At 46.5% G+C, this 20,545-nt stretch overlaps 1 protein-coding gene across 1 annotated transcript in view; it reads left to right on the top strand.

Annotated features, from left to right (window-relative positions):
• The window catches only part of LOC309958882 (phospholipid-transporting ATPase VB-like), a gene marked incomplete at both ends in the record, with an annotated part of 61,666 nt that overhangs the window by 11,956 nt on the left and 29,165 nt on the right, over positions 1 to 20,545 (top strand). Inside the window, 7 exons of the mRNA XM_082835014.1 lie at positions 1,210 to 1,401; positions 2,879 to 3,479; positions 5,974 to 6,083; positions 8,250 to 8,376; positions 8,483 to 8,677; positions 11,407 to 11,591; positions 18,302 to 18,626. Coding sequence (XP_082691140.1) covers positions 1,210 to 1,401; positions 2,879 to 3,479; positions 5,974 to 6,083; positions 8,250 to 8,376; positions 8,483 to 8,677; positions 11,407 to 11,591; positions 18,302 to 18,626 — 1,735 coding nt within the window. The remainder of the gene's footprint in view (positions 1 to 1,209; positions 1,402 to 2,878; positions 3,480 to 5,973; positions 6,084 to 8,249; positions 8,377 to 8,482; positions 8,678 to 11,406; positions 11,592 to 18,301; positions 18,627 to 20,545) is intronic.

The raw sequence follows: 20,545 nt of genomic DNA on the forward strand, positions 1-20,545 counted from the left end.
ACAAAGCAATCTTTGGAGTTACAGAAGATACAACTTCATGGAAAAGGCAGTCTCTTGTCTTTCAGCCTCCTGGTTTATCTCTAGAGAGATTAAACATGGACTTAAGAAAATTGAATTTAAAATATAGGTCAGTATGTAGTGAATTCTAGAGGGATGGCAGAAGTGGCGACTTCCACAAAGATGTGGAAAAATTGGAAATCCATGAGTCAGATCCAGCCCACAGGTTTTTTAAAAAAGAAAAGAAACAAAACACGGTTCTCACATCGTCTCTACTTTCTCTTGAAAAATCCAGAGATTTGGCAAAATGTTCCAGCCCTGGAGCCTGTTAGTAGCAGAGCAGTCGCCCCCTTTTAGATGGGGTGGGACTTGCCAGGTCTCACAGCCCCCCATCCCATAGTGTCCTCGACTGTACCTTGGCCAGCTTGCCTCATTCACCTTACCCTGACTCCTGTGCACATTCTGCATTCAGGAGCCTGTTACTGTGGCTCAGAAGACAGAGAACTCACTGTGGGCTGCATCAGATCTCATGGACCCGTGGAGTTTTCGTGGTTACTGATGTCTAGGTAGGATTTGGGTAGACAGGAGAGGACTTCAAACAGGGTGTGATCAGAGGCATAGGAGGGGAGTATACCCCCAGGAGGCAGCAGACAGACCACCCGGCCTAGCTGAGGGTCCACAATGCAGAGTGGTGGGAGTCAAGAGTGGAAATGCAAATGGGAAAGAATTTAGGTGCCAGGCTGAATTGATCGTGTTTCCAATGAAGATCTCCCGGAATTTTTTCAAGCTCAAGAAGACCTTGAGGGAAATAGTATTTTTAGGAGGACGAATGGGTGATACATATGAAGGGTTTGAAAGAAGAGAGGTGAAAGGCAGCCACCTCACTTTAGAGGCTGATGCAGAAATCCAAGCTGGAGGGCTAGAGGGTCTGCGCTTGGCTGGAAACATCAGGAATGAGGGGTAAATGGCGGGGAGACCCAGTGGGGAAAGAACTACCAGAGCCTATAACTGATGGGCATGTGGGGTTGAGGGAAAGGGAGGAACCAAATCACACTCTACAATGACCAGGCCCAGGGGAGGGGGGGAGACGTGCTGGATGCAGGATCGCAGGGGGGGACTGTATCAGCCTTTCCCAGGCGTGAAAGGATCTGCCGGAGGGGCTTTCCTCCCCAGTCCCTTCAGGAGACTCTGACCCGGGCCTTTCTCTCCCAGGAAAAAGATGTGACTCCGGATAAAAACCTCCTGACCAAGGTACGAGATGCAGCCCTGTGGCTGGAAACCCTGTCAGACAGCAGACCTGCCAAGCCTTCCCTCTCCACCACCTCCTCCACTGCTGACTTCTTCCTGGCCTTAACCATCTGCAACTCCGTCACGGTCTCCACGACCGCAGAGCCCCGTCAGAGGGTAAGGACCGCTGATGGTAAGGTGGGATGGATGAGAGGAGGGCGAGGGACGAGGGCGGAAGCCCTGCACAGGGGGACAAGATACTTGGGTCCTAGCCACACTGTCACCATTTCATCACTGTGAGACCTTGAACAGAGCTCTTGGCCTCTCTGGGCCTCAATCTCCTCCTTTTTTAAATAAAATATTAAAAGTTCCATATGAGCTCTCTATATAGATCTCACATTTTTGTGTCTGTCTGTCTGCAGGGTAGACGTTAAAAGTTAATACTTACTGAGCACTTGCTGTGTGCCAGGCTCCATGCCAAACATGTCACCTGCACTATCATTTAATCCTCACAGCCCAACAGTCCTAGGAGGTATGTCTTTGGATTTAACAAGTGAAGAAACAGTGGCGTGGCTCAGAGAACTTGAGGAACTTAAGGAAGGACGTATGGTGAATACACGGCAGAACGATCTGTACGATTCTGTAATAATATCACGGTATAGTGGTATCTGCTTCTTAATGGAGGGTTAAAAAAACAATTAACACCATGTGTGAAGTTCTGCCAGTTTGAAGATAGTGCACCTGGATGGCCACTCATAGGACGTTATACTCCGAATTATTTTTCAGTACAGAAGATAGATTTACCTTCGATTATCCACATACTCTCACCCAAGCTCCCTTGTAAGTGAAAAATAAGAATAATTGGGTGTTACAACATGTGGCCACAAAAATCAAGAAGAGCGTTCATCCAGGCACCAAACCAGAGCCCCCATTATTACACCCAGATTCTAAACTACCCTGAAAAGTCGGCAAGTAATCAGAAGTCTTCAGGGAGTTTGGGGAACGCAGGAAGCATTATCTGAGCAACTCTCCCTATTTTCAAGGGAGAAAGCAGTACCATGTGGGGAAGGACAGCATCCAGTTCTCAATTTGCACGTCAGTGGGGAGGCTTTAGCTGGCAGGGAGCTCAAGAGCCCAGTCCCTGGAGTCAGACAGGCCCAGACTTGAGATCACCCAGCTCTGGTATCTACACACTGGGTGATCACAGCCAATTTACCCTCTTTATGCCTCAGTTGCCTCATCCAGAAATTGGGATAATGATAGGATCCCCTAGCAGCGCTGGGAGGATGAAGTGAGATGCTGCGTGCACAAATAAAGCAGACAAGGCGATGACAAGGGTGCAGGGCGTGTGAACCCCTACTGTGAGTCTGGCTTTTGTCTCCTTTGCTTTGCCCATGATCAGAGTGGGATGGTCATAAGACAGAGGAAAATGAGTATCGCCGATCCCTAGGAAGTCAGGGCTGGAAGGAAACCAATGGCCTCACTCCCTCATGCTATAGGTGGGTAAACCGAGGCTCCTCACAGAGGGGAGAAGACTTGCCCACCATCACTGAAGGCCCACCTAATTCACTGATTGCAAAATGAGATTCATAAGACAGCTTGATAGTTTTCCCAACCTGGAGAGTCATGGTCTCCTTCCCTCCTCTACCACAAGGTCACAGTGCCACCCTCGACCAAGGCTCTGGTGACATCCCTGGAGAAGATTCAGCAGCTCTTCCGCAAGTTGAAGCTTTCGAGCCTCAGCCAGTCATTCTCGACCACCGCACCCTCCGACGTGGACCTGGGGGAGAGTTTGGGGGCCAACATGCCCACCACGGACTCGGAAGAGAGAGACGACGCGTCTGTGAGCAGTGGCGGCTACTCCACCGACGGCGGCTACAGGAGCAGCACGTGGGAGCAGGGTGACATCCTGGGGGTGGGTCCGGGTGCCTCCCTGGAGGAGGTGCTGCAGGACCCGGCCCTCAGCCTGGCCGGCCCCGAAGTCTGTTACGAGGCCGAGAGCCCTGATGAGGCTGCCCTGGTGCACGCTGCCCGTGCCTACAGCTTCACGCTGGTGTCCCGGACGCCCAAGCAGGTGACCGTGCGCTTGCCCCAGGGCACCTGCCTCACCTTCGATGTCCTCTGCACCCTGGAGTTTGACTCTGTCAGGAAGCGGATGTCCGTGGTCGTGAGGCACCCGCTGACCGGTGAGATCATCGTCTACACCAAGGGTGCCGACTGCGTTATCATGGACCTGCTGGAAGACCCGGCCTGTGGTGAGTCCACCCCACCGGGTTCCAGGGAGAGAGGGCTTATTTAACAGGCGGCGTGGATGGTAACCAGGGGCTCAGGTTATAGTGTCACTCAGTCCGGCAGGTCCCAACTGGAACACAAACCCTCAAGATGCTCTCCACAAAGCAGCTTGCTTTCCACGTCTCCACGACCTGGAGAATGACAGAGCTCATTATGAACTTATTAAAGGCTTTGTTTGGGCAGTCTTGTCATAGAGGAACTTCTTTAACTTTATTTATCCCAGTTTCTAGTTTTCCAAACTCATTTAAAGAGGGACTCTCCATACACAATTTTTTTTTTCACCAGGACACCCATTAACATACCCTAGAACACACTGTGGTCCTAACTCTTACTTTTGGAGAGAAGCCAACTGAACCCAAAGAGGGAAGTGACTTAAAAGAGTGGCCCCAGCTAACTAGTGGTAAATCCTATGTGGAGGTATCCTGAATCCCAGTTCAGGGCTCTTCCCATGCTGCCAGAATTCTGCATCAGGCTCGCCTCGGGTGGTCCTCTTTATCGTGCCTTTCCCCAGCCTCCCCCAAACAGATTTTCATAAACTTGCTCCAAGCCAGAAAAATGTTCCAAAGTCCCTACATATCAGTGTCCAATTCTGGAACAGCATGAATTAGTGTGCAGCCGCTTCCTGATTGCTAGCAAGGAGAAGACAGTTATGGGGCTGTGATTCTCCCAGGGTAGTAGATTCTAGCCAAGCTTTAGAATTGCCCAGGCAGCCCTGTGCCTCCTGAATTATCAGCTATGGATGAGAGCCAAGAGGATCATGGGGGTTGATGAGTGTTTTGAATGGGAAGGGAGCTAATTAAGTCTCTTCATCCCCAGACTCTGGCAGACAAGTGAATTCAGTGTTTCCGAGTCAAGGGTGCCACGGCATTCTATCCCCGGGCAACAGCCTTCCACACTGCCCTGGAGATGTTTCTTTCTCTGTTCCTCACCTGATTCCAAAATGGATTACCGATGCCTCCGATAAAAAATACATAGACAGTGTCACTATAAGATTTGCGAAGCAAAGATTTCAAAAGGAGGGGGAAAAATAACCTCAGCGTTTAATATATTTACAGTGTTTGAACATTCAGTTTGACCCTGAGGTTCCTGGTAGCCTGAGCAAAAATGTAAACTCAAAGGCACACAGGTAGAAGGCAAAAGGTGTTCAACCTCGGGAGCTGATGTCTTTGAAAATAAAATATTGTAGATAGTGCCCAAAAAGATAAGGTACAAAGACTGTCGTTAAGGTACCAGGAAACCAGTAGCATCTGAAAAATGGGAAAATAATCTTTGAAGGGATTTTTATACTGCATAAAAGCAGCCTTAGAATAGTATCATGGAGAAAGTGAGAGCTTTGTTGGACTTCCTTATACTTATCATACTGTTAAGAATTGTACTTTTAATTTTGCATCGTATGGAGGGATGGACAAAGTGCACAAAATCTGTTTACCGCTTAGGGCTTCTGAAGATCTCAGTCCAGCCCTGGTAAAGAAGGATTCAGAAGCTTCTTCCAAGCTCACATTTACAAAGTGCTGCCACTGATTAGTGATGTCTGTGACATCTTAGATAAAGGAAGCGGTGATTGCATCAATCCTGCCCCACAACCACCAGCCCAGGCTGAAAAATTCTTTTTTCTCTGATAGATCAAAGTACTGGAATTTCAAAAGAAAAAGATAAATTTCTTCTAAGAGAATCGTATTATGTAGGACTTCAAAAGGGGGACTTTGAGCAACACAATGAAATATTTTTCACACTAGATTTATAGGAATCCAAAAAATACTTTTTCTAAGCCTAACTCGGCAAACCCAGTATGGTGAGGAACTTAGTAATCAGATTCAGGTCTGTAGCCACCTTGGAAGCAACTTGCTATAAGGACTGAAGTAGATGACGGAGAAGGTGATGGATAGGATCTCTGAGACTTAGCAAACTGGTCATCCAGGGCTAAACTAGCCACATGGAAAACTCCTTAGGTAACAAGAAACACTCAGACTTCTCGTCCCCTGATTCAGCAGGCCTTTCAACCTGACCTGCGAATTATTGGTTTAAGTTCCCTGGTGGTTCTGATGCAAACAGATGTTTAGGTTATCCATGTTTTTTTTTTTTGCCTCACAGCATGCAGGATCTTAGGTCCCTGACCAGGGATCAAACCCATGCCCCCTGCAGTGGAAGCACATTGTCCTAACCACTGGACCGCCAGGGAATTCCTGCAAACAGGCATTTGGGAACAATACCTGGAACCACCTACCTTCCCTAAATAGTACTTCTCTCAGCCAGACGTTGGATGATCAGATAGAGAGAGCAGACAATTTAAGGACCCGTGGAGTTACCGCCTTCCAGGGCAGCCTGGGAGAGCTGTTCCATGTTTACGGGGGGGGCGGGGGTATGAGGGAATTCCTCCTCTAAAGATGCCTGAGTGTTAGGAACGGGATCCCTAAGCAATTGCCCACGACCTCATGGGGGATAATGACTATTTGACAGTGACTGACACTGATGTGGAAAAGAAGGTGAGGAAAATCCGAGCCCAGACCCAGAGGCATCTAGACTTGTATGCGAGAGATGGCCTTCGAACACTGTGCATCGCCAAGAAGGTGAGAACAAGTTCCACGCTTAGTGGCTGAAAGGCCTCGACCCTGCTTCTGTCTTTTCTATTTCTTTTTTAGAAGATCCTCAATGTTGGTTGTTTTAATATTTTCAAAATTAGCTATCCTGACCACAGGGACCCATGACTTTGACAATTTTGCTGGGACAAAAATCTGAGTGGGAAGGTTCCTTATCAGTGTGGCTTTGTGGTTCCTTGCTTTCCATTGTCCATGTAACTGATGACCTATAACTCATAATTTTTTAATGTTCTAATTTTGCCTTCAAATATCCTTTGAACATTTGCATTATTTGTCTAGATTTGGAATTGGGGAGATTTTATGTGATCACATACAAATCTAGATTTCTGGTTTCTCTTGAAAGTGCAGAGGATCTGGAAAACTGGATCTCCATTCTTGAATAGCTACAAATAGCCTAGAGCCATGTAGCAGCTGATCCCTTTGATGAAGGATATATTCTGCTGTGTTCTGGGGTTGGTCATGTGTCCTACCATTCCCGATTGCATTGCCCTTGTCCCAGCTATAGTCAAGTAGATTACCCACCTTATGCCCTTCAGGTCTCTCACTTTGCTGCCCCTACAGGAAAGGAGGCAAAGAGCTATGAATCCCAGAGCTGGGGCATCTAATGAGGCACCTAAAATCAGGGGAGCTATGATGGGCATACATTTCAAGATGGCTAGAAGTGGCTTCTTCTCCATAAATCCCCAGAGCTCTTCATCTCTTTTGTAGGTGCTTAGTGCACCATAAAGTTTAAGAGCACCCGCTTTAAAGCCAGACCTACCAGGAGACAAGTCCCAATCTCACCACGTATCTGTGGTGTGACCTTGGGCAAGTTTCTTCACCTCTCTGAGTTTGGGGATGTTTTTATCTGTAAAAAGGTGCTAGTGTTCCCTACCTCATATAATTGTCAGGGACATCAACTAAGATAACACAGGTACAGCACCTGGGACAGTGACCCACATTACTATTCTATAAATTGTAATTATATCCTTACCACCTTCTATTTTTTATTTACATTATCTATTCCTATTTTGCCTCCTCTGATGAGACTCTTCTTCCTTGAGAGCAAAAGGCCTACCTGTGTCCCCTTGGTTTTCCCTACAGTGCCGCGCACAGAGGGAAAATTAAAGAATAGTTGATGCTTGAAGGAAAGAGTCATTCATTACTATAAGAGGCAGAGAGGGGCTTCCCTGGTGGCGCAGTGGTTGAGAGTCCGCCTGCCGATGCAGGGGACACGGGTTCGTGCCCCGGTCCGGGAAGATCCCACATGCCGCGGAGCGGCTGGGCCCGTGAGCCATGGCCGCTGAGCCTGCGCGTCTGGAGCCTGTGCTCCGCAACAGGAGAGGCCACAACAGTGAGAGGCCCACGTGCCGCAAAAAAAAAAAAAAAAAGAGACAGTGAGGATATAATGCCAACAGAGGGGTCTAAAAGTGCTCTGGACTCCAGATATGCCCTCTAGTTGGATTCTTTCAGCCACTGGGCACCCCCAGCAGCTAGTGGAATGGTCTACCAGGCTATGCAAGATCTGGATGCTTCTCACCTTTCCAGCCTCATTGCTGGTCCTCTCCACCTGGCTTTCCATCCTTAAGCCAACTGGTAAGTTCAAGGGACAGAAAGAAAGCCACGTCCATTGCTATTTCATGGCCTTTGAACTTACCCCTCCCCGTGACAGAAGCCTTCTCGTCATTGGATCTCAGCCAACATGTCACCTTGTCTAAGGGACCTGACGATCCAAATGAAATAACCCCTCTTCCCGCAACTATCCCCCTACCCTGTCGTACGCCGTCATATCACCCTCTTTGTTTTCTGTATGGAACTCCTTGACATGATCCATTCTTTTAAATTATTCACTTGGATCATGTCTCTCACCCTCCACTAGCACATAAGCCCAGGCCTGTAGGATTCTTGTCTGTCTCGATCACTGGTATATCTCCGGTGACCAGAGCATCACAGGGGCTCAACAGAAGTTTGATGATAATGGAACACGAAGAACCAATCCTTCATCAATTCAAGACTCAAAAAAAAAAAAAAAAAAATTGAGGGAAAAGCCCCATCTAATTGTACAGTGAAGCTCAAACTGGCCCGTAGGAGGCCCAGCACATGGGCAGGGGGAGGGAGTCACCCAGAGCTGTGAACAAGCCTCTTCTTTTTGCATAGATCTTAAGTGAAGAGGACTTCCAGAGATGGGCCAGTTTCCGGCGTGAGGCTGAGGCGTCCCTCAACAACAGAGATGAGCTTCTCTTGGAGACAGCACAGCACCTGGAGAACCAACTCATCTTACTCGGTAGGTAAAAATAAGTTATCATTACATTTTTAAAAAGGAATGCTGCAAGCTGGAAAGGGAGTTCTTGGCCTTGATTCTGACACCGCTTCAAATGTGTCTCAATTAGGAACCTCCCCGGGGTGCCCTTCCAGGCATTTGGCGCCAATGGGCTGTGCCGATATCCAACCCAGACTCCACACGCAGATTCCTGAGGATGCCCCAGGAGCATTCCTGCACTCCCTGCCGGATGAAGCCTGGTTGCTTCTCCTCCAGTCGTTCAAATGTTTATTGAGCACCTACTATGTGCCAAGTAGCATGCTAGGTATCGTGGCTACAACAGGGAACAAGAGCCGCAGACCCTCACCTGAAACTAACACAACACTGTAAATACTATACTCCAATAAAAATTTAAAAAAAAAACAGAAAACACACAGACCCTGCCCTCCTGGAGCTCAGAGTCTAGCAAAGACACTTGGTTGATTAAACAAGTAATTTCCTCAGAGTGTGATGAGAGGTGGGCTGGAAGAGGTACCTGGTGGGATGAAAGCACAAAGGAGAAGGTGGCAACATACTGCGGAGCCAAGGAGGGTGCAGGACAGCCGGAACTGAGCAGAGAAAAGGAGCTGGTCAAAGGGGGAGGGTGTTCCAGGAGAGGGAAGGGCCCGAATGAAGGCCTGGAGGCAGGAAAGCCTGGGCTGGCTGGGGACTCAGAGGTCTCCTACGGCTGGACCCCAGAGTGCGGGGGAGATCAGCAGGATGCAGGTTATGAAGGGCCGTGTAGATCACAGGCTAAAGCTTTGGAGAGGGGAAGGGGATCAAAGCAGGGACAGATCTGCGTTTTACAAAAATCACTCTGCTGCTGTAAAGACGTACAGAAGTTAGATAGATACTCTCGGGGGAAAGATGGAAAACACCAGCTAAGAGACAGGGTTGGATTTCTGCTGAAGGAAAAGCGTTGCCAAGGGAGAAGGGGGAGGCTTCATTTATCAGACTAATCTCTTCACAGCTCGGGAAAAAGATCCCGGAAAGGCGATGCCTGAACAGCGTGCACATACTGGCCATGTGGCAAAAGGCTTCTTTCATCTTGGGAGGCAGTGCTGGCCTGGGGATGAAGGCCACATCTTGGCCCTGTGGTGACCTTGCTGTGTGCCCAGGGACACATCCCCACACCCCTCTGAGCCTTTGCGCCTCCTCTGGCTAAATCACCAAGCTCAGCCAGGCAGGGTTGAAGGGGGAAGACCCAGGGTCGCTGTAGGAAGACGGTAATACCTCTTTATATAAAAAAGGTACCAGCAAGATTTGGTCAGATGGGGGGAAAACAGGAGGAGACAGGTTTGCTCCCCACCTCCTTCGGCTTTTCTGTTTCCTGTGTTTGGACTGCAGGGGCCTTTGTCTGCTGCCTCACAAGGCCCCCTTGAAAGCTGGCCTCGAGAACCCATTTTAACAGGAAGTAGACGGTAGCTAGTCCAGACAGCTCCATCCGGCACCCCGGGCCACCCCCGGAATGTCATCCCATTAGGGCACCTGACCCCCTTCACACCCTCTCCCCTGCGGTTTCTTTTGTTTCAGGGGAGCCTTCTGGCCTCAGCTGGTGAGAAATGCCCCTGAGCCGGTAGTGCATGAAAGAGAACACACTTGTCAGGACCCATGGGCTTCCCTGGCTGAGAAAGGCTCTCACCACCTTCCTGTTTCATTTTCTCTTTCACACAACTAAATGTGTTTTTCCTGCTCTCTCCTTCACCCTGCCTCCCGGTAACGCACATCATTTTCAGTCTCACTTTCCAGGCAAACGCTCGGCGGAAAAGATGAGGGTCGGGCATCACTTTTCATGGGTTGGTTTACCTGTGCACTTGGGCCTGAAATACAAAACAGGCACATTTCAGGATAGAGAGGTTTGTTTTCTTCCCTCCAGATGGCTTGTGATGGAGAGGACTAGGGCTGGGAAGAGATTTCATCCTGCCACGAAGAAACTGTCACGCCACTAAAAAGCTGCCATGCATTCACACCGAGTCCCACGATATTAAATCAACTTTTCAATATGCATCTAATGTAACTGCTTTGCCAAGCTATTGTCACTCGGGATTATTAAAAGAAATGGCACGCCTGTTCCTGCCCAGAGTGAGATGGGTAGCCATTAGTCTGTGGTCTGAAATGAATCTCAATTTAAATGCAGATTTATTTTTGCTTAATCACTGAGCAGCTATTGGGTATTTGGGTATACAATCACCAAGTTTGGCTCAAAGCTTGAGACCATTCAAAAAATGATGGAATCCGCATGTTTAATGCCCTCCAAGAACGTTATCAAGAACCCAAGTCTCTGTTAATTCTGCGGTGAGCGCTTGCAGAGCAAAGATTCCAGTCTCTCCATATCTTTCCACTCCTATTGCCGCTATGCCAGTCCAGCCACACCAGCTCTCCTCTGTTAGCCCTGAATCTCATCCTGCTTCCTCCACCCTCCAATCCATTCTTGAGAATGATCTTCTTAAAATTCATAACCGATCCCCTCACTCTCCAACTTAACTCCCTTTCATAGCTTTCTTTGCTACCAAAAAATGCCAAATCCCTTCATGCCCTGATAGGCTCTACGGGATCCAGCCCCACCCCTCCCTGCCTGGCCTCGTCTCTCTCCCTGCTCTGCCTGCCTTTCTGTGTCATCTTCTACTCTGACCTCTGGGCCTTCACACATGCTGATCCCTCTGCCTGGAATTCCCCCTCCTTCCCCACCTTTTGGGTTTATCTCCCAGGTCTGAGCTTAAGTGGCCTTCCCTGACCTTCCAAATGAAGTTTGGGTCTCCTGATATGTGTTTGCCCGGCACCCTGGGCTTCTCTCCTCAAATAGCTCAGTTATAAATCCTTACTCACCAGGCCTTTGAGTACCGAGAGGGTGGGGACCGGCTCTGTCTATTTCACGGCTGTGTCCTGGGCACTTAGCACAGCCTAGAACACGAGAGATAAGTTAATAATCATTGCCTGGCTTGATAGGGCTTTGGGGAAATTAAGCAGCTACTTTCTCAACATAAATGTGAGTTCTGCTGTCTCTAATCACTCCAGGAGCCACTGGGATCGAAGACCGGCTGCAGGAAGGAGTTCCAGATACAGTCGCTGCTCTGCAGGAGGCTGGGATCCGGCTCTGGGTCCTGACTGGAGATAAGCAGCAGACGGCAGTCAATATCGCCTATGCCTGCAGACTGTTGGACCAGAAGGACACCGTTTATTCCATTAATACAGAAAGTCAGGTGAGGCCAAAGTACAGCTCAAATGTCCAAGTGCGGAGCAGCTTCTAGGCCAACAGGACACGGGATTGCGGGTGGGACTTGGGTACACAGGAGACGCACCCCTACCCCCAAATCTTGGAATTCCAAGGGTCCTAGAAGGCATCCAGCCCAATATCCTCGACCCCATCCCCACATATCGTTGACCAGTCTATTTATATTACATCTAGCAGTACCTAGTAGCAAGTTGTGCCTCTCTCGAATCTCATCCTTGGCCCAGTCTCCCCATTCTACACGTGAGAAACTGAGGACCACTGGAGCTAAGTCACTTGCCCAGGGCCACCCTGGTAGTTTCTGATGGACCAAGTCTAAAATGCTCTTCTCCGGCCAGGCCAGTGCTATTTGCATTATACCACACTGTTTGCTCACAGATCCTCAATTGTTTCTTATACTTTGGATAAACTTGTCCATTGAAAAACCCCAATTGAATAGAAATGATTCTGAGTTTAAAATTTCAGCTCCAATTCGTATGTGCAATTTGTTGCCACAGAATAAAACCTGAAGGAAATGACACGTGAGACCAGTATGTTTTGATGGGATGGAGGAGAGAGAGAAAGATAAGCGAAGTTTGAAAACTGTAATTTTCAGCCTGAATAGGTTGTGAGTGGCAGGGAGCAAGGTTTGGAGACAGAGGACTGTACAAAGTCTAAAGAAGCGTATTTAAAGGCATAACACAGTTTTATATTTAGGAGGAAAAAATCTATTTTCACGATGCAAACTGCAGAAAGTAAAGTTCCACTATCTCCGTGGCTGATGAATATGGGAAGTAGGCATTGAGTTGTGTGCTCCTATCAAAGGGAACAGGGCTGGATTAGATGTGCGGTTGTAACAAGGAAAGCAGTGGGTTGTGGGGGGGGCGGGGGGCACCTGGAGACCTAGAACATACCATGGGGAGAAGGATGGAGACAGGGAGGAAGATGGAAGATGGAAAGAACAGCGCAGAAAGAGAGGCAGGAAGGATGATGCAATCTCACTCCTTCACTTTTGCCTGGGGCTGAACTGGACCCAGAAGAGACGTTTACAGGTTTCAATTTGGTTTTCATTCCATGAAGAATCCACGTACACATATTTTTTTAAAGAGGTAGTGAATCCTAATAAAAGTGCCAGAGGCCCTTTAGATGAATTGGGAAAATCACTTACTTTCTTGTCAGGTGAACAGATAATGCCACGATTAGATTAAACCCCAATGAATTTTCAAAATGAAACTATTCTCAGGGAAATCTTGGCGTTAATATGATGCCTAGGAAAGAAAGTAATTTGCAGCTGGCTTCAGTGCTTGATCCCTGTAATAGTGTGGATGTCTGCCTGCCCCACTTGCAATGGAAATTCCATTTGCAATGATCATTTCACTCCAGCAGATTCCAGGAGGAGGATGTCAACAAGCCTGTGAGTGCTCCTGAGGGGGATAGAGTGGGCTTCTGTGGGTTCTGTGAAATGCAATGCATTCCTGTAGGAAGCGGAAGATGCCTCTTGATTAATCAGCCAAACTTCCCAAGGAACTGTGGGCCACGTTCCAAGTTGAGCTCAGTCACTGTCAACAATTTTAAAGCTGTCCACAACCCTCCAAGACGGTACCTGAATGTTGGACCCTGCCTACACCCCCAGGCCCACTAAACCTGGAAAATTAGGCTTTCTCATCCCCTTGGGAAAGTAGTAGGTGCAGAGATATGTTAAGACAGAAACTGGGGAAACCTATTCTAAGTCTCAGACTTATTATTTAAACCCCAGTTTAATGTAATTACATATTTGGTGGCTATTTCCTCCAAGGGTTTTAATCTGCCTGATTCAATATAAATTGATTTGGGGCTATGGTTTCTTTGTTATGTATCTTAAAGCTATAAGCAAGCTATGGGACCTGTCTAGAACTCACGGTTCTCATCCATAACACGAGAAAATTACTAATCCATCACTGGAAATGTTGATCTGTCAAGGAATTCTAGAAGGGACTATATAGTATTAGATAGGAGCTGGTAATAGCAGCTATTATTGTTATTATTAACAACATATTGAAGGCGTAATATGATCCAGATACCATATCTCTCTGAACTTCGTTCTTCTCATCTGTAGAATAGGGATTAAAAAGATTTATTTCAGAGGCTATTGGGAGGGTTAAATAAGTTCACAGAAGAACAATACTTACTAGCACTGCATTTATGAGAGTAAACAAATTACCCCAAAACTTAGCAGCTGAAAACAGTAAACATTTATTATCCCACAGTATGTGTGGGTTATGAGTCCAGGAGCAGCTTAGCTGGGTACCTCTGGTTCAAGGTCTCTCCTGGGGTTGCAGTCAGGCTCTCGGTCAGGGATGTGAGCTCATCTAAAGGCTCAACTGGTTGGGTCATTTGGTGATGGAGAGGAGTCCTTGCAAGCTCACGGACATGATTATTGACAGGCTTGGGTTCCTCACCACAGGGGCCCCTCTACCGAGCTGCTTCACAACGTGACAGCTGGTTTTCTCCAGGGTAAGCCATTCAAGAGAGAGAGTGAGAAAGATTGCCAAGGTTGGTAGCCACAGTCTTTAGATGAACTGACCTGGGAAGCGCCATCCCATCACTTTTGCAGAATTCTCTTCATTAGAAAGGAGTCATTAGTCATAACCACACTCAAGGGTTGGAGGTTACACAAGGAAGGACATGAATACCAGGAGATGGAGATCACTGAGAACCATCTTAGAGGCTGCCTGCCTCAGCACCTGATGGATACTGAATGTTAAATGAATGGTAACGATTATGATTATTACATAGAAAATTTGAAATAAGTAAATTCAGAGATTTTATTTTGAAGCTTATATTTCCCATGACTTGCTGCAGTCACATGTTGGAGGAATTGACAGCATACCTCATTTTATTGCACTTCATTGCACTTTGCAGATACTGTTTTTTACAAATTGAAGTTTCGTGGCAACCCTGCATTGAACAAGTCTGTTGGCGCCATCTTGCCAAAAGCATTTGATCACTCTGGGTCTCTGGGTCACATTTTGGTAACTCTCGCAGTATTTCAAACTTCTTTATTATTACTGTATTTGTTACGGTGATCTGTGTCTAGTGTTCTTTGATGTTTTAGGGTACCACGAACTGCACCCATATAACATAGCGAACCTAACTGATAAATGTTGTCGGTGTTCTGACTGCTCCACGAACAGGTTGCTCCATCTCCCCCCCACTCTCCTCAGGCCTCCCTATTCCCTGAGACACAACAATATCAAAATTAGGTCAATTAATAACCCTACAATGGCCTCCAAGTGTTTGAGAGGAAGGGTTGCATATCTCTAGCTTTTAACCAAAAGCTAGAAATTCTAGCTTTAAACCAAAAGCTAGAAATGATTAAGCTTAGTAAAGAAGGCATGTTGAAAGCTGGGACAGACCAAAAGCTAGGTGTCTTGTGCCAGTTAGCTAAGTTGTGAATGCAAAGGAAAAATTCTTGAAGGAGATTAAAAGTGCTACTCCGATAAACACATGAATGATAAGAAAGTGAATCAGCCTTGCTGCTGATACAGAGAAAGTTCTAGTGTTCTGGAGAGAAGATCAAGCCAGCCACAACATGCCTTTAAGCCAAAGCCTAGTCCAGAGCAAGGCCCTAACTCTCTTCAATTCCATGAAAGCTGAGAGAGGTGAGGAAGCTGAAGAAGAAAAGTTTGAAGCTAGCAGAGGTTGGTTCATGAGGATTGAGGAAAGAAGACGTCTCCATCACATAAAAGTACAAGGTGAAGCAGCAAGTACTGACGTAGAGGCTGCAGCAGGTTATGCAGAAGATCTAAGATCATTAATGAAGGTGGCTACACCAAACAACAAATTTTCAATGTAGAGACAACAGTGTTATATTGGAAGAAGATGCAGTCTAGGACTTTTATGGCTAGAGAGAAGTCAGTGCCCGGCTTCAAAGCTTCAAGGGACAGGCTGACTCTGTTAGGGGCTAATCAGCTGGTGACTTTAAGTTGAAGCCGATGCTCATTGACCATTATGAAAGTCCTAGGACCTTTAAGAATTATGCTAAAATCTACTCTGCCGGTGTTCTATAAAAGGAACAACAAAACCTGGATGACAGCATAACTGTTTACAGCATAGTTTAATGAATATTTTAAGCCCACTGCTGAGACTTACTACTGCTCAGAAAAAAAGATTCCTCTCAAAATATTACTGCTCACTGACAATGCACCTGGTCGCCTGAGAGCTCTGATGGAGATGTACAGTGAGATTAATGTTGTTTTCATGCCTGATAACATGACATCCATTCTACAGCCCATGGATCAAGGAGGAACTTCAACTTTCAAGTCATTATTTAAGAAATATATTCCGTAAGGTTATAACTGCCATAGGCAGTGATTCCTCTGCTGGTTGTGGGCAAAATAAATTGAAAACCTATGGAAAGGATTCACCACTCTAGATGCTATTACGAACATTTGTGACTCATGGGAAGAGGACAAAATACCAACACTACCAGGAGTTTAGAAGAAGCTGATTCTAACCCTCATGGATGACTTTGAGGGGTTCAAGTCTTCAGTGCAGGGAGTCACTGCAGATGTGGTGGCAATGGCAAGAGAACTGGAATTAGAAGTGGAGCCTGAAGATGTGACTGAACTGCTGCAATCTCATGATAAAACTTTAATAGTTGAGGCGTTGCTTCTTATGGATGAGCAAAGAAAGTGGTTTCTTGAGATGGAATCTACTCCTGGTGAAGATGCTGTGAAGATTGTTGAAATGACAACAAAGGATTTAGCATATTACATAAATTCAGTTGATAAAGCAGCAGCAGGGTTTGAGAGGACTGACTCCAATTTAGAAAGTTCTACTGTGGGTAAAATGCCACCAAACAGCATTGCGGGCTACACAGAAATCCTTCATGAAAGGAAGAGTCCATTGACGTGGCCCACTTCATTGTTGTCTTATTTTAAGAAATCGCCTCAGCTACCCCAGCCTTAGCAACCACCACCCAGATCAGTCAGCAGCCATGGACATCGAGGCAAGACCCTCCCCCAGCAAAAGGATTACAACTTGCTGAAGGCTCAGATGATAGCACTTTTTAGCCATAAGTATCTTAATTAATATATGTACAGTTTTTTAGACATAATGTTATTGTATACTTACTAAAGATAACTTTTATATGTCCTGGGAAACCAAAAATTTCATGTGACTCACTTTATTGCAATATTCACTTTATTGCAGTGGTCTGGAACCAAACCCACAATATCTCCAAGGTATGCCTGTATATACTGTGTGCCAACCCCAAGTTCCAGCAAGGACTACCTTGATCTCTCTCCCAGAAAAGTGCTTCGGGTATAACCACCTGCTCCTGAGCTACTTCCTGTGGCCCCGCTAGGTCCTGTGCACATCCTCTTGCTTGCAGTGCTCAGTTTAGCATCCCCTAAAGGAAGCCTCCAGAATAATGAGCTGCAGTCCTACTCACTCCAGAAGCAATTATTCCAAATATTCTCAGAAGCTTCTAGATCAGGGGTCTCCAAACTTGTCATTTCAGAACAACCTTCACGATTTTTGCCTAAATCCACATTATTATCTATACTGTTGTTTATTTAATGATTTCATTTAAATAGACTCACTTTGAACTTTTCAAAACTTATTTTTAGAAGAATTTTTAGCACTAAAGTAAATGAAAAATCATCATCCCTTGCCACGGATAAAAGAACACTGCTAAATAAAGACCCCGTGAACAGAACAACGAAATTAAAATTGATAATACAGCTGACTGCCACCACTTTTCTCTATCTTTATTTAAAAGTGATGTTTAAACAAGTGAAAGAGGTATTAAGGATATCTTTACATCCAAGATCTGTCTTTATCTTTGATACAATCAAAAGTAATGGAGGAGAACTGATAAGAGGAAATAATTTCTTCACCATGTTTCAAGGTAAACATCAGAAAAACTCAATAAGACTCACATACATGGTCAGTTTTTTTTTTGTTTTTTGCGGTACACAGGCCTCTCACTGTTGTGGCCTCTCCCGTTGCGGAGCGCAGGCTCAGTGGCCATGGCTCACGGGCCCAGCCGCTCCGCGCCATGTGGGATCCTCCCGGACTAGGGCACAAACCCATGTCCCCTGCATCGGCAGGCGGACTCTCAACCACAGCGCCACCAGGGAAGCCCACATAGTCAGTTTTAACCAGTACGACCAATACATTAATACAAACGGATAAACACGCAATGCATTTTTTCAGTTAAGAAGCCACAATTCGAGATGACCTTGGGCAAGTTACTAAGGACTTCACTGTTTCAATTTCCTCATCTCGAAACTAAAGTCAGTAATACTCACCCTACCTACCACACAGGAATGTTCTGAGGAACAAAGGAGAACAGAAATGACTTGTGAGAAATGGAAAGTAGGATACCAGCATGACACATTGTCATCATTTGCCATCCTATCAGTATCATTTACTACATTCTGTCATCCCTGTAAAAGGCCTGCATCTTGCTGTGCTATCTCCACTCCCATTCCCAAGCTGTCTCTCCTATTTGGGCCATTAATTTGTTTCCAAATTACTATTGCTTTGATGCTGTTTGAAATATTGCAGAGAAATGTCAAAATCAGAGAGTGAAATCCCGGGTCATCTCTATGGGGGTAGAGTTTTATAACACTTTAACTAAAGGATAAAGTGACATTTTTAACCTGTTTCTAATGTTGCTTACTGACACCAAATTCATTATTCTGCTCTTTATAGGAAACCTGTGAATCCATCCTCAACTTGGTATTGGAAGAGGTAAAGCAACTTCATGGACCACAGAAGCCGGACCACAAGCTCTCTGGGTTCTTCCGCCTACCTTCTGCGACGCCACCCCCCACCTCAGGAGCTGCAGTTCCAGAGGTTGGATTGGTCATCGATGGGAAGACGTTGAATGCCATTTTCCAGGGAAAACTGGAGGAGAAATTTCTGGAGTTGACCCAGTATTGCCGGTCTGTCCTGTGCTGCCGCTCCACCCCACTCCAGAAGAGTATGCTCGTCAAGCTGGTGCGAGACAGGCTAAGAGCCATGACCCTTTCCATAGGTACCCATCATGCGGAGATGTGGGGGGGACGCTGGGCAAGCCCACTCTGGACCAGAGGTGAGGGGTCACGTATCACCGTCAGGATGCTCAAGCTGAGGGTCATTGTCTTAGAGGGAGAGAGTTCAACGTGACAATCAAGATGTGGCAGCCAGCAGGTGAGCAGCAGCTAAGCAGGGTGGGCGAGCAAATCCAAGTTCTCAGGATGAGCAGGTCTGCTAAGGAACAGTCAGGACTTGGATGGAGGCCAAAGGCAAGAGGGGCCTCCAGTTCAGGATAGCCAGGTAGCTCAATATACATTCAGGCCCACTCACTTCTGGGATGCCGACCACGTGCCCTTCAATACTTAACACATGGCACAATACCACGCACCTCAGGTGCCTGTGGACTTGATATTCTGTCCAGTGTTGATGGCTGGTGGGGAGATCTAAAAAGTGAAGCTTGTCCCACGTTTAGTGTTGTATATTCATTTCTAAATATAAGACTCTACACAAAGCATACCCTCAGTAAACACTGGCTTTTTGGTTGTTGAAGAATTTCTCATAGGGGATTAAATTTTAGCCATGGTTGAGGCAGAGAAATGAAGTGTCCTTACTTCAAACCTTCCAGGAACAACCAAAGCTGGTTTACAAGAACCTTCACGATCTGGGCTCCATTATCTCTCCAGCCACCTTCCTCCCCACAACACTCAGCAGTCCATGTCCCAATCACATGAAGCTGCTCACCATTCTCCAGGAGCCTCGTCCTCCCTCGCTTCCTGACCTTTGCTCAAGCCGTTTCCTCTGTAAAACCTCCTCCAATCCCGCCTACTGTTCCTCTACTCCGTGGGCTCCCACAGAGCTCCACAGCACTGTTACGGCTTCAGTGCTGAGCTGCTCGGGAGACCAGAAGTTTCTTGAGGGGAGGGGCAATGTCAGTCTTACTCAGTTCCATCCCGTGCCCAGCGCATACCAAGCACGTGGTAAACGTTGCTTTTGTGTGAGGACATTCTTACAGATGGTTCAGGTTCTCTTCCTCCTGCAAAGACATGGAAAGAGATTTTCTTTCCTGGCGTTTCAAATAAGGGGCCTACTTTACATTGGTGGGTTGTTTTGTTTTTTTTTTTCCTTTTCTCCTGGTCTTCAGGTAAAAGCAGTTCAAAACCAGAAAAAAAAAAAAAAGAGGGAATGGGCAGAAAGAATAGAGGGAGCAGAGCTTTAGCAACTGCATCCTAATTGTATTCCCTGAATTGTCCTCTTCCAAACGTCAAGGCAATAGCCCGGGATTGATTCCCAGAGGTAAGGGACTGGCTTCACTGCCACAGCAGCAGAAACAAAACCAACAGGGCAAGAAAGAGCGGGATTCCACACCTCTGCTTCCACTGCCTTGCAAACAGAAGAGGTTAAAGGGTGGATTTGTTCTGCCATGGGGAAGATGAAAATCAGGCACTGCTGTGCTATCAAGGAAAAAAAAAATCATCGTTAGAAGAATAACAGCAACTTACACTGACACAGTTTTTGAGCTTAATGAATTTTGTTGCCAGATAATTAGGAGAAGGAAATTTTCTCCCCCAAATCCATATTCTCTCTATTATCTCATATAAATTGACTTGCAGATCATTATGAGAACCCACTGGAAAAACAGGTGGCGCCAGGAGAAGGAGAAGGATGAAGCCAGTTCAGTCTACAAATCATGGCCCTCAAGCTGAGACTGGCCCACTGCATATTTCTGTAGAGATGCTAAGAATGGTTTTTGTGTTTTTAATAGTAAAATGTGTAAAAACGATTTGCCTCTCAGCAGGAACAGTTGTTCAGTTTTGCTTCTTGGCCCACAAAGCCTAAAATATTTACTATCTGGCCCTTTACAGAAAAAGTTTGCTAAACTCTAGTCTGATGGATAAGGCATCATAGTCTGGAAAAGCCAGGCTCGTGAGGAAGACCTCA

This window comes from Leucopleurus acutus (genome assembly GCF_964270905.1).
Source record: "Leucopleurus acutus genome assembly, chromosome: 3".
Lineage (NCBI taxonomy): Eukaryota > Metazoa > Chordata > Mammalia > Artiodactyla > Delphinidae > Leucopleurus > Leucopleurus acutus.